Source organism: Oncorhynchus tshawytscha, linkage group LG16, assembly GCF_018296145.1.
Source record: "Oncorhynchus tshawytscha isolate Ot180627B linkage group LG16, Otsh_v2.0, whole genome shotgun sequence".
Lineage (NCBI taxonomy): Eukaryota > Metazoa > Chordata > Actinopteri > Salmoniformes > Salmonidae > Oncorhynchus > Oncorhynchus tshawytscha.
Genome location: NC_056444.1, coordinates 51,541,765 through 51,555,300, shown reverse-complemented (window position 1 = coordinate 51,555,300; position 13,536 = coordinate 51,541,765). Strand labels below are relative to the sequence as shown.

Sequence of the window (13,536 nt, the reverse complement as noted above, 5' to 3'; positions counted from 1 at the left end):
GGCTATAGCCTACTACCAAGGATGTAGCCTATAACTGAGCCAAACTGAGTGAGGTGCATGTTAGTGATTTAGTCAAATGGTAAGTAAAGCAGAGCCTTGCACCAGCAGCACCGTTAGCGAAGCCTTACACACATCCCGCGGCAGACAGGGCAGGCAGCACTGGTTGAGCACAGAGAGAGCAGCTGTGGAGAGCCAGGGGCAACAGGGAGCCTGGGGTTCGATCCTCTGTCACCTCACATCTTCCTCTCGAGAACTGCACACACTGCACTGTCTGTCCTGAGAGGAAACCAACTGGGATAAATCAGGATACTACAGTGGGGCCTATGATGTGGTACCAAAACACAGTGCTTCCACCATCCTCCATAGTCAGCCAGGTGTACATAAACACTGCAGAAGTCTCTGTTTTTCATCCTTATCATCTTCCCTAAAAGAACATATTTCCAAATGAGCATGTCCAACTTTCATAGAGTTACTCTTGGGGAAGCACAAAACAATAGGCTATACCATCACAACAGAGAGGTAAGCGACAGATGAAATGGAGAAATATTAGGGAGAGGCAACGAAGGAGTGGGGAGACAGGGAAACACCCACTGCCGCAGTTCTGGAGCTTGACTCAAGGGAAGGACTATGCAGGCAGTCTAACCCTCCAACTGGCTGACTTACTGACTTACAGGGGTCAAGATTTGTTTGTTTTTTTGTTGCAAGGCTTTATCCTTGTGAGGCGCTGGCCGAAGGCAGGGGATGCTAAAGGCGGTTTTAAAGCCCTTAACCCTTAGTCAACTGGAAACCAGCTGCAGTTCCTTTAGGATTCAGACAGAAAAGTTATGTTGTCTTCCTTCAAATGATTTCTGCCAACTCCATCCTATAGAAACACCATTTGACAGCAGAAAATACTCTGTTGCCATGGTTCTGATTGGGAAAGTAGTAGACTGCCGACTGTAGTGGTAAGATACAACTGTTGTGCATATTATTTGACAGTACAGTAGCAATCATAGCCTTCGACTTGTAGACTTATCAACATTTTGGTGTAGAAATTGGGAAGCAAAAACTTCACTGATTTGTGTGACCCTTGGGCTACTTGGTGTTAGAAGTGGGATGACAGGGTGTGCCTTCAACGAGTTGGTGGCATGTCTGGGCCAAAGATATTAAATGCATTATAATATTCCTTGGCATGGGCATAAGGGAGTCGAAAATATATTGTGCACAGGAGTATTGTGAAGTTACAGCCTTTAACACAATTTAAACAACTTCAGTGAGCAACTTCACAAGCACTTGCAGTTGTGGGTTTCCTACTAACTAAAGTTAACTTCTGATGTTGGGACTATGTGTATGTTCCCTCAGCCCTACAGTAAGTTCCCTCAACCTTATGTTCCCTCAGTACCCCAAGCCCTCAGTTCCCTCAGCCCCATGTTCCCTCAGCCCCGGTCACCTGTCACCAATGATTCAATACTTCAGTGGGTCCTAGGCCATATAATTGTACATATTATACAATTATACAAATTACTTGAGTAGATCCAATCAGATTGTATTTGTCAGCGCCGAATACAACGGGTGTATACTTAACAGTGAAATGCTTGCCTAAGAGCTCTTCCCAAAGATGTAGAGTTAAAATATTAACACAAAAGGAATAAAATACACAAGAATGGAGCTACAGTGCCTTCGGGAAAGTATTCAGACCCCTTGACCTTTTCCACATTTTATGTTACAGCCTTATTCTAAAATGTTTATTTTTTAATGTCCTCATCAACCTACACACAATACCCCAAGATGACAAAGCAAAAACAGTGTTTAAGACATTTTTGCTAATTTATAAAAAATATAAAAATTAAATATTACATTTTACATAAGTATTCAGACCCTTTACTCAGTACTTTGTTGAAGCACCATCGGCAGAGATTAGAGCATAAAGTTTTCTTGGGTATGACGCTACAAGCTTGGCACACCTGTATTTGAGGAGTTTCTCCTATTCTTCTCTGAAGATCCTCTTAAGCTCTGTCAAGTTGGATGGGGAGCGTCGCTGCACAGCTATTTTCAGGTCTCTCCAGAGATGCTTGATCGGATTCAAGTCCGGACTCTGGCTGGGCCACTCAAGGACATTCAGAGACTTGTCCCAAAGCCACTCCTGCGTTGTCTTGGCTGTGTGCTGTTGGATGGTGAACCAACTTTTCAGGGAAGTTAGGAACTGATATACACAGGCAGTTAGGAAAGCTAAGGCTCACTTTTTAAAGGAGAAATTTGCATCCTGTAGCACAAACTCAAAAACGTTCTGGGACACTGTAAAGTCCATGGAGAATAAGAACACCTTCTCCCAGCTGCCTACTGCACTGAGGCTAGGAAACACTGTCATCACCGACAAATCAGCCGGGCTAGACAATCTGGACCCTCTCTTTCTAAAATGATCTGCCGAAATTGTTGCAACCCCTATCACTAGCCTGTTCAACCTCTCTTTCGTATCATCTGAGATTCCCAAAGATTGGACAGCTGCAGCGGTCATCCCCCTCTTCAAAGGGGGAGAAACTCTAGACACAAACTGCTACAGACCTATATCTATCCTACCCTGCCTTTCTAAGGTCTTCGAATGCCAAGTTAACTAACAGATTACCGACCATTTTGAATCCCACCGTACCTTCTCCGCTATGCAATCTGGTTTCAGAGCTGGTCATGGGTGCACCTCAGCCACACTCAAGGTCCTAAATGATATCATAACTGCCATCGATAAGAGACATTACTGTGCAGCCGTATTCATCGACCTGGACAAGGCTTTCGACTCTGTCAATCACCACATTCTTATTGGCAGACTCAAGAGCCTTGGTTTATCAAATGATTGCCTTGCCTGGTTTACCAACTACTTCTCTGATAGAGTTCAGTGTGTCAAATCGGAGGACCTGTTGTCCGGACTTCTGGCAGTCTCTATGGGGGTGCCACGGTTCAATTCTCTGGCCGACTCTCTTCTCTGTATACATCAATGATGTCGCTCTTGCTGCTGGTGATTCTCTGATCCACCTCTACGCAGACGACACCATTCTGTATACTTCTGGCCCTTCATTGGACACTGTTAACTAACCTCCAGACGACCTTCAAAGCCATACAACACTCCTTCCGTGGCCTCCAACTGCTCTTAAATGCAAGTAAAACTAAATGCATGCTCTTCAACCGATCACTGCCCGCACCTGCCCGCCCATCCAGCATCACTACTCTGGACGGCTCTGACTTAGAATATGTGGATAACTACAAATACCTAGGTGTCTGGCTAGACTGTAAACTCTCCTTCCAGACTCACATTAAGCATCTCCAATCCAAAATTACATCTAGAATCGGCTTCCTATTTTGCAACAAAGGATCCTTCACTCATGCTGCCAAACATACCCTCGTAAAACTGACCATCCTACCGATCCTCGACTTCGGCGATGTCATTTATAAAATAGCCTCCAACACTCTACTCAACAAATTGGATGCAGTCAATCACAGTTCCATCCGTTTTGTCACCAAAGCCCCATATACTACCCACCACTGCGATCTGTACACTCTCGTTGGCTGGCCCTCGCTTCACTCTCGTCGCCAAACCCACTGGCTCCAGGTCATCTACAAGTCTCTGCTAGGTAAAGCCCTGCCTTATCTCAGCTCACTGGTCACCATAGCAGCACCTACTCGTAGCACGCGCTCCAACAGGTATATCTCACTGGTCACCCCCAAAGCCAATTCATCCTTTGGCCGCTTTTCCTTCCAGTTCTCTGCTGCCAATGACTGGAACGAACTGCAAAAATCACTGAAGCAGGAGACTCATATCTCCCTCACTAACTTTAAGCTCTAGCTGTCAGAGCAGCTCACAGATCACTGCACCTGTACATAGCCCATTAAACTACCTCATCCCCATACTGTATTTATTTATCTTGCTCCTTTGCACCCCAGTATCTCTACTTGCACATTCATCTTCTGCACTTCTACCATTCCAGTGTTTAATTGCTATATTGTAATTACTTCGCCACCATGGCCTATTTATTGCCTTAACTCCCTTATCTTACCTCATTTAAACTCATTGTATATAGACTTTTTTTCTACTGTATTATTGACTGTATGGTTGATTTATTCCATGTGTAACTCTGTGTTGTTGTATGTGTCGAACTGCTGTGCTTTATCTTGGCCAGGTCACAGTTGCAAATGAGAACTTGTTCTCAACTAGCCTGCCTGATTAAATAAAGGTGAAATACATCAAATAAAAAACCATTACCCCAGCCTGAGGTCCTGAGCGCTCTGGAGCAGGTTTTCATCAAGAATCTCTCTGTACTTTGCTCTGTTCATCTTTGCCTCAATCCTGACTAGCCTCCCAGTCCCTGCCGCTGAAAAACATCCCCACAGCATGATGCTGCCACCACCATGCTTCACCCTAGGGATGGTTCCAGGCTTCCTCCAGACGTGACGATTGGCCGTTCAGGCCAAAGAGTTCAATCTAGGTTTCATCAGACCAGAGAATCTTGTTTCTCATGGACTGAGAGTCTTTGGGTGCCTTTTGTCAAACTCAGAGTGGGCTGTCATGTGCCTTTTACTGAGGAGTGGCTTCCGTCTTGCCACTCTACCATAAAGGCCTGATTGGTGGAGTACTGCAGAGATGGTTGTCCTTCTGGAAGGTTATGGAGGCCACTGTGTTCAGGATACACCTGAGCTCAATTTCAAGTCTCATCGCAAAGTGTCTGAATACTTATAAGGTATTTTGATATTCAATTGTTTATAAATTTGCAAACATTTATAAAAACCTGTTTTCGCTTTGCCATTATGGGGTATTGTGTGTAAATTGCTGAGTTTTTTTATTTGTATTTAATCCATTTTAGAATAAGGCTGTATGTAACGTAACAAAATGTGGAAAAAGTTAAGGGGTCTGAATACTCCCCGAAGGCACTGTATATACAGGGAGTACCAGATCAATGTGCAGGGGTATGAGGTATTTGAGGTAGATATGTACATGAAAGCAGGGTAAAGTGACTAAGCATCAGGATATATAATAATAAGTAAAGAAAAGAGTAGCAGCAGCATATGATTAGTGTAAAAGTGTGTGTGTATGTGCGTGCGTGTGTTTGTGTTGTTGGTATGCATGTGTGTGTTATGTGTGTGCTTGTGTGTGTTATGTGTGAGCTTGTGTGTGTTATGTGTGTGCTTGCGTATTGCATGTGAAGGTGTGTGGGTTTTGTGTGAGTGTTAGTGTGTATATATAGTAGGTGCTGAGATACTATTTATTTTCTCAGAAAATGCTATTCAGGTCATTGGTATATTGACAAAAGTTCAAGGTCATAGTGATTGAACATAATTCAGTAGGTCCCATATATTACTTACATATTCATGTGGAAAATGATGAAATACTCAGCCTTTTCTGTCTTAAAATAAGCATTTGTGCTTATAGAGCTGCACATTGCCGTAGTTTTTAAGCGTGTGTTCATAGCGTACATACTATACATTACTGTATTTGAATTGTGTACATTCTGCTTCCATATTTGTTGTCATTATTTTCTGTTTATTGTCTGACTGTATATCCTGTTTATTGTAGAAGCACCATTTCACAAAGTCTATTCCTGTATGCAAATCTATTTGGCGAATAAAGGTGATTCTGATTCTTGACTGAAATTGGTCCAGTGGACAAGTAGAGGGCTGAGGGAACATAGCGTTGAGGGACTGTAGGACTGAGGGAACATAGTGCTGAGGGAACATATTAGTGCTGAGGACTGAGGGAACATGCCGTTTCATCAGTATCTCAAAGTATCCACTTATAAGACAGACAGATAGCTAGCTATCTATTTAGCTACGCAAGCAAGCTAATTTACCAGAGATGCAAAACGTTAGGCTAACTGTCAAATGTTGGCAAGCTAACGCTCCCTCCTAACGTTACCTCCATTCACTTACCGTAAATACCGTGGCTCGGCTACTTTGAAGCGATAATAATGTTGACAGAGCTTGCACACGTACCCCAGATATAAATACAAAAGCTGACAGGTATTAACGTTTGAATGTTTAGCCTTTTTTAAAAGTAGCTAGCTAGGTCTTTTGGGGTAACGGCTCGCTGGCCATCAGGGGGAACCGTCCAGGGAAAGTGTTACCATAGTAACATTGAACCTCGAAATTTAACTTCTATATGTCACATTATTTCAAACCTCTCAGGGTGAAATTATAATAGCTACAATGTATCCTACCCGGGCTTGCAAATTTTTCAGCGGCCAGGTAACTAGGAAGATATAATATACAAAGCAAATTGCTGTACACTATTATTCTGAAGTGATTACTGTATTAATGCAGATGGACACGCGATTGTATTTTGCGGTGCGGGATTGTACTGTGCGATGCGGGATGTGTGCGGTGCGGAGCAGGATTGTACTGTAGAGAATTGTGCTGCTTGGTCATTCTGCATCCCACAGAGAACAATGTGACAGATACAGAATGGCCTGCGACGATACACACTATACGTAAATATGCACTTTTAACAGTATGCTGTTGCTGCATAGCGAACATCTAAAGAACATGATGAATTATCACTAGGACAATTTATAAAACGCTATTATGTTAATTAATCAAATAAATCAGCGCATATTGTTTAATTGGATAATAAGGATGGCTAATAACACATGTATGTGCGATGTTAGATGTCAGGTGCAGTACCTTCTTGGAATAAATGTTTGATATTTATATTATATTTGAATGGTAGGCTATTATACTACATGTTAAGTTGTGAGAGAATCGAATAGATTGTTCACTTCTACAGCACACTATTCGCTATAATACATGCATTGATAGAAAATATAGCCTAGGGCTTACCGAAAGGCTATAAGGCCTAAGGCTATTATAGAAAACTAAATGTATGAAGCATTTTTATCAGCTATTAATTGTTTTGAAATTATTATATATTTGCGTAAGAATAAAGAGAAAAGTGGAGGTGTAATTGCCACAACATTGTTTCCCACAGCTGGCGAAAATAGCTTCTACATAGCGCACAGCTCAGCAGATGAAAATAACAACACAACCATATCATGTGAAAGAAATGCTTACCTTCACTTCTGATGGTGAATTTTCAAGTGTGAATGTCAAACCCCTCTATAATTGCCTCCCCCTTGCCGGTCTCTTTATTCGCTTCTAATTCTAAAGACAATGTCCTGCTATGGGAGCAAGTACAGGACCCTCCGAGACTCGCACTGGCAACCAGCCCCAAAGACGGAGGCGTGGCGGCGATAACTGACGTCACACCTTGTGCAAAAGATGGACTGCTATACAGTGGGTTGACTAAATCCATTTCAATTGTCATTGGCTTCTTTAGACAGGCTTTTACTACCGTCCCTCTGCCTTTCCCATCTCCCCTCTTCCCTTTGTTAATTCCCAGAACATTGCTTTCTTTCTCTACAAATGCCCATACCGAACTTTTCATGCTACCTTTTCACTCTCACTTTTTCGTTGACAGGAAAGTACAATTAAAATGTAAACGTGGATTAATAATTTACTTAGCTAAAGAGTAGGCCTGTTAGTCCGGTAGCCTTTGGGCAGTATATAAAAAAAACAATCATAAATGGAATAACTGGTTAAACCTTTGGAAATCTTTTCACAATCTCTAAAAACTGATACAGGGTTATAATAAATAGGCTCGATGATTTAACTTGCTTTTGAATTAAGCATTACCACAGAAATATGTAATTGATATATCAAAATAATCAAATCTGTTTACAAATAAGTCAGCGATCCACAAAGTATCAATAGCCTACAGTAGCATACAGTGCACACAACGGAGGCATTTATTAAAGAAACGTCTATGCCTCAAGATTTGACCACACAATAGTCATCTTTCATTCGAAAGTATTTTTTAGTAATGGAGTACAAAGGTCTAAAAAAACGTCTAACTTTTAAAAAGATTTATACCCTATCCACGTGAGTCCGTTTACAGGGAGTCAACAGAAGCTTTGTGTGTCAATAAACTGCATTTACGCCCTCTGAGACAAATTTATAGGGAACTTCTGCCACCTACAGGCGAAACGTGGAAAGTGTATGTCTAAACAAAACACCATTTCACCACGAAGAGCAAGAGATTTGTCTGGATCCAATGTGGTAACTGTTATAACTGTGAACCAGTAACACAAACAGTAAATATTGATGAGTGTAGTCCTTTGAAATGGTCCATAGGTCGGCAGGCAGTGGTTAGAGCGTTGGGCCAGTAGCCGAAAGGTTGCTAGATCGAATCCCCGAGCTGACAAGGTAAAAATCTGTTGTTCTGCCCCTGAACCAGGCAGTTAACCCACTGTTCCTAGGCTGTTGTTGTAAATAAGAATTTGTTCTTAACTGACTTGCCTGGTTAAATACAGGATAAATAAAAAAAGGTCAGCACCTGGTGCATCTTCAATCCCTGTCGTTATAGTGACCAAGACAATACATTGATTCTGAGCTGCGTAATCCCCTCTATAAAACTCATATTGGTTAGAAAGAGAAGATCTACATTGACCATATGTGTGCCTGTTTTTTTCAATATGCAAATGACACCTGTTTGATCTTATAAATGGACTGCTTTTTATTCATCATCAAGATCGTGGAACTCCTCATTTTATAAACTAGTCTTTTTTTTTATAAAACATTTTTTTAGGGGGTGGATCATGTTTAATATTGAGGATAGTTTGTCACGTCCATCAGTGTAATTGTCTGCATCATAAAACTACAAGCTAGTCTTTACTTTAACTGGTATCTTATGTGGTGTCTTCCTTTAGCCCTCTAGCAATTATAGCCTACCTACCCCCACCTTTATGTCTCCCCTGCCACCTCAAGGAAATAAATGAGTTTTCTCAAGAGAAGACAGAATAAATGGGAAAAGGGCCCATAATGGATAATGAACCACCCCTCTTTAATTCTCTCCCCATTGTCACACCTCCCCCTCCTCTCTTCCCCTCCCATCATGGTGCGGGCAGAGCCACCGCCCAGTGTCTACAGGAAGGATGCTTGGTAATTTCCTCCTTTATTGAATTGGGCTGGACATGCATGTCCTGATGGGGTAGTTCGGTTTTTTTCTCTCTCTCACCCTCTCTCCCTCTCTCCCTCTCTCCCTCCCAATCCAAGCCCTACCTGCCCTGTGCTCCCTTTTTTTAAAGGTGAGTCATTGTTCCTCAATTCAGGCTCTGCTGAAAATCTCCAGCTAAAAGCCACATCAGTTCTATAGAGTGGTCACTAGTTGGTACAGGCCTAACCCTAACCTTAACCCTAATCTTAACCACACTGCTAACCCTAATGCCTAACCCTAACGATATTGACAATTTTGACATTGAAGCTGGCCCATCAAATGGAAATTGCTTAGTTCTGCCTCCAGGAAAAGATTCATGACAAACTTTTCTCACACCTCAGTTAATTAGACTGACGCTTAGAGGCTTTGTTAATTGGAATGAGCTGAACCCCATTCCCTCCTTGGTTATCATATCAGTCACACACACACACGCACACTTTCATCGGTGCACACACATATTTTCGCAAGCACGCACACACACATACACACACTTTCCTATTTGTGCTTGATTGGCAGTCCTGAATGATTCTGTCTATGCTCTTATACAGATAGCCAACCTGGCATTGGGGATGGAAGATAGGGGGGCTGTCGAGGGAGGGGGGTAGTGTGTGTGTGTGGCACACAGAGAGCCTGATAGAAAGGACTGTGAAGACGGCCACTTTCATCCAACCCTCACCTATTCTCGACAACATAATGTACAGGCTCTTACCTGCTCATTTGTACTCATGTACTGAAGCTTCATCTGCTTCAGATAGGTGGTGGTGAGCGGCATGTTGTAGTCGATGAGATCCGGCACCAGTGATGTCGGTCTGTCATTCTCTGTGAAGATTAAACACACACAAAGTAATATGACTCTCAATCTCCCAAAACTCAACATTACTTTCATAACCCTAGTTCTCTGATAATGTGAGTGAGACGTATACATATGGGGACTCGATGGAGGGCACGATCACTACAAAGAACCAATCACACAATGTCTGTCGGAGACAAACAAGTCGAGTGGCGAATGAGGTGAGACGCAACTCTCCCGTCCTCAGAGAGTGGCTCTTGCGGACCAGGGTTACGAAAAAATGACCTTGAGTTCTCTTTCAAATACTCTTTTTTTAATGTATCACATAAGGAAATATGGCTAACTCCCATATTGCAGACATGCTCTCTGAAGCCAGGGTAGTCCCAACAGAATCATCCCTAAACCAGCCAAACTGACACGATGCTGTACAATTTTCTTTATTTGAACCATTGGTTTTTGATTGGACACCCTACACATACTGTCCTCAGTGTCGTAGTACCGACTTTCCCACTGAAATCATCATCTTTCGTCTCGAATCCAAAGGACATAAAACAATAGAGGTAAGATAAATATCGATTTATGAGACATGACATGTAGAATTTTCATATTTTAGTATACGATTTGTTAATAATGTGACATTTCTTTTATTTTTTGAAGAATTCTCACAAAGTATCTCATAGAGTATCTTTGTGAAATGTCAACGCAGCTGAGTGTACTGCAGAGAGTAGCAGCAGCAGTAGAACAGGGTGGGGGGCAATGCAAATGGTCTGGGTAGCCATTTGATTAGCTGTTCAGGAGTCTTATGGCTTGGGGGTAGAAGCTGTTTAGAAGCCTCTTGGACCTAGACTTGGTGCTCCGGTACAGAGATATCTGGGTTTGTAGCATACTCTGTTTCGAGGAAACATGGCTAGCTGAGGACATGCTGTCGGAGTCCATACAGCCAACGGAATTCTCATTGCATCGCACCGACAGGAATAACATCTCTCTGGTAAGAAGAAGGGCGGAGATGTCTGTTTCATGATTAATAACTCATGGTGTAATTGTAATAACATACAGGAACTCAAGACCTTTTGTTCACCTAGAATTCATCAAAATCAAATGCCGACTGTATTATCTCCCAAGAGAACTCTCCTCGGTTATCGTCACAGCATGTATATCCGCCCGCAAGAGGATACCAAGGCAGCCATCAAGGAACTTCACTGGACATTATGCAAACTAAAAACCATATATCCTGAGGCTGCATTTATTGTAGCTGGGGATTTTAACAAAGCTCATTTGAGAACAAGGCTACCTAAATTCTATCAGCATATTGATTGTTGTACACGAGCGAGTAACATGCTCGACCACTGCTACTCTAACTTCCGCGATGCATACAACGCCCTCCTCCACCTTCCTTTCAGCAAATCTGACCATGACTCCATCTTGTTGGTCCCCTACTATAGGCAGAAACTAAAACAGGAAGCGCCTGCGCTCAGGTCTATCCAACACTGGTCTGACCAATCGGACTCCACGCTTCAAGATTGCTTCAATGACGTGGACTGGGATATGTTCTGGGTAGCCTCAGATAACAACATTGACGTATAAGCTGACTCAGTGAGCGAGTTTATAAGTAAGTGTATAGGAGATGTTGTACCCACTGTGACTATTCAAATCTTCCCTAACCAGAACCTGTGGATTGATGGCAGCATTCGCGCAAAGTTGAAAGAATGTACCATCGCATTCAATCATGGCAAGGCGACTGGAAACATAACTGTATACAAACAGTGTTGTTATTCCCTCCGCAAGGTAATCAAACAAGCAAAGTGTCAGCATAAAGACAAAGTGGAGTCGCAATTCAATGGCTCAAACACGAGACATATGTGGCAGGGTCTACAGACAATCATGGATTACAAAAAGAAATTCAGCCCCGTCGCGGACATCGACGTCTTGCTTCCAGACAAATTAAACAACTTATTTGCGCGCTTTGAGGACAATACAGTGCCACTGACGCGGCCTGTTACCAAAGACTGTGGGCTATCCTTCGCCGTGGCCAACGTGAGTAAAACCCTCGCAAGGCTGCTGGCCCAGACGGCATCCCTAGCTGCGTCTTCAGAGCATGTGCAGACCAGCTGGCTCGTGTGTTTACGGACATATTCAATCAATTCCTATCCCAGTCTACTGTCCCCACATGCTTCAAGATGGCCATCATTGTTCCAGGGGTCTTTACTGTGCGTTCTGGCGGTGCGGCCCTCACAGCCATCAACCCCAGCACTCATACTCGGAAATACTTTCTGAGCGTAACCGAGGAACAGGAAAGGGCACTGTTGGGACAATGTAATGCGGTCGTCTGATAGTGTAGCGCGATAACAGAGAGAATCCAGCTTTACGCCTAAGTATTCTATTCTCTGTGTGGGTACCAAACAGCCATTTCTCTGGTTGATCTTCAACTCTTAACTCAGTTAGGTAGGTTACAATGTATGACGGGCTTGCACGTGTGAAGGGGACAGCGAGGTATCTGTAGGCTGCGCCCTGAAAGGCAAATCTGAGTGCAGGCAGAATACTTTTGTAAAAATAAGAATCCTGCCAGTAGACTGAAGTGAACCAGTCACCTCGATGAATAGACCGAGAGAGCACATTAAAAGCAAACTTTCACAGATAGCCATCGGTCCAGAATGGGGCTTATCCCTCCCACCATTTTTGGGAACCAGGAAGTAACCGGAATGACTCCAGAATGGCTCCAGAATGGCTCCGTTCTGCTGGTATTGTTCTGATTGCTCCCTTGCGCAATAGATAGATTTCCTGCTCTAGTATGGGAGCCGAGTCGCCACTCCTTCTTGAAGCTAGGATCCCGTTGAAAACGGTTGGCTTCATAGCGAACTGCAGTCTGTACACCTTTGTAACTGTGAACAAGACCCAGGGTCGGGCTGCGCATGCACGCCAGTTCCCTGCTCTTGCAGCGAGTCACCCACAAGTCAGATGACAGTCAGTGGTGCCAGAGGGTCCTCTGGCAGCGTTTAATGGTGAGTTGCCCCTTTGTTGATTTTTTTCTCTGTGCCATTGGCAAGACACTTTGATGCGACAAGTACTTTTTTACTGGAAGGGGCGGAGTCAAAACACTGTGGTTTAGAGACAGTGCTTGGTGGCAACTGACATTTTGTCTTCCTTCCCCGGCTAATTGAACGAGAGCCAGGAGGAGAGCTTTGGTACTGAGGGCACTTGGGGGTAAAGTGAGCTCCATCCATCTTCACTGTGAGCGGATACATTGAAATGAGCCATTGCAAAATGCGAAGGGTTGTAGGATCATATATGTACCTTTCCCCCATTGTGATGGGGTGGGAGTCGGTGCTCCACCCGAGAGGGGACAGGACATGGTGTGGACTGATGGCTGCCCCTCTCTGTCCCCAGGGGGATCAGTTGGGCAGGGCTTAGATGCGGCTGCGGTGAACGGCCCCTCCCCCCACTTCTGGCCTCTGAGAGCTTCAGGAGCTGTATTGATTCTTCCTCAAGAAAGAGAGACGAGAATGACCAGAGGATGGGAGAGTGGCGCCTTCATTAAATAGTACCCGCAAAACATTAGTCTCAACGTCAACAGTGAAGAGGCGACGCCGGGATGCTGGCCTTCTAGGCAGAGTTCCTCTGTCCAGTGTCTGTGTTCTTTTGCCCATCTTAATCTTTTCTTTTTATTGGCCAGTCTGAGACATGGCTTTTTCGTTGCAACTCTTCCTAGAAGGCCAGCATCTCGGAGTCGCCTCTTCACTGT

General features: G+C 43.6%; 1 protein-coding gene across 2 annotated transcripts in view; it reads right to left on the bottom strand.

Moving 5' to 3' along the window:
• Positions 1-13,536, bottom strand: part of LOC112233088 (nucleolar protein 4-like) — a 130,080-nt gene that overhangs the window by 60,548 nt on the left and 55,996 nt on the right. For both annotated transcript variants that reach the window (XM_024400495.2, XM_024400493.2), the window contains exon 4: positions 9,717-9,826. In XM_024400495.2, coding sequence (XP_024256263.2) covers positions 9,717-9,826 — 110 coding nt within the window. The remainder of the gene's footprint in view (positions 1-9,716; positions 9,827-13,536) is intronic.